The following is a 721-nucleotide window of genomic DNA, read 5'->3' on the forward strand; positions in this document are numbered from 1 at the left end:
TGGTGGACGTCAGCGGCACGGGGACCCTGTCCCAGAGCTACCAGTATGAAGTTTGTCTGATGGGAGGCTCAGGTACTAATGAGTTCAAGTTCCTGAGGCCGATTATCTCTAATCTGCATTCCCAGAGCTCAGGGAGGAAAGTGGAAGAATATCCTTCTTTTCAGAATGAATTGGGTTTCTGATAAAGAATGAAAAATAAATGCAAGTATTGTGTCTATGAATACATTCATAAGAGATTTATCCTGAGTTACCTCTAGAGGAGTGCTTTCACATTGTTTAAAGTATTCTTAAAGTCACAGAAAAAAATTCTTTACACAGAAGAGGATCCAACTTTAGCCCTAATACTTCTCCAGGAAGCATGTGATGTGTCTATTTTATTTCTAACAATCGTGTATTGTGTGCAGTCTTTAACGTGATGAATTTTGTTTGAGATGTTGTAAATTGGTTTTCGTTGTCTTCAAACTTTTATTTTCTGAGTTGATTTCAGTGCTGTAGAAGTATACCTATGCTAAGTTTTAGAAACACAGATTATAGAGTATCTTTTAAAGCTTTTTAAAAAGTAATTACTATGCATCATACACTATTTTAACACTTTTAAATATTCATATTACTGTTCAGTCTTTTCTATATTTGGAAAATATATATATATTGCCTTAAGGATATGAAAGAAGTCGTCCGAAATAGACTTTTTTTTTCTTTTTTTGGACACCTAAAGTTGATT

General features: G+C 34.0%; 1 protein-coding gene across 2 annotated transcripts in view; it reads left to right on the forward strand.

Moving 5' to 3' along the window:
- Positions 1-721, forward strand: part of LOC105297013 (protocadherin beta-2) — an 87838-nt gene that overhangs the window by 32134 nt on the left and 54983 nt on the right. The window contains exon 3 of one of the 2 annotated variants that reach the window (XM_023534884.1): positions 21-615. The exons of the other annotated variant lie outside the window; for it this stretch is intronic. Within the exon in view, the coding sequence (XP_023390652.1) occupies positions 21-182 (162 nt within the window). The 3' untranslated portion in view covers positions 183-615. Of the gene's footprint in view, positions 1-20; positions 616-721 lie in introns of those variants that run through there. 2 annotated transcript variants of the gene reach the window in all.

Source organism: Pteropus vampyrus, unplaced genomic scaffold (assembly GCF_000151845.1).
Source record: "Pteropus vampyrus isolate Shadow unplaced genomic scaffold, Pvam_2.0 Scaffold134, whole genome shotgun sequence".
Classification (NCBI taxonomy): Eukaryota; Metazoa; Chordata; class Mammalia; order Chiroptera; family Pteropodidae; genus Pteropus; species Pteropus vampyrus.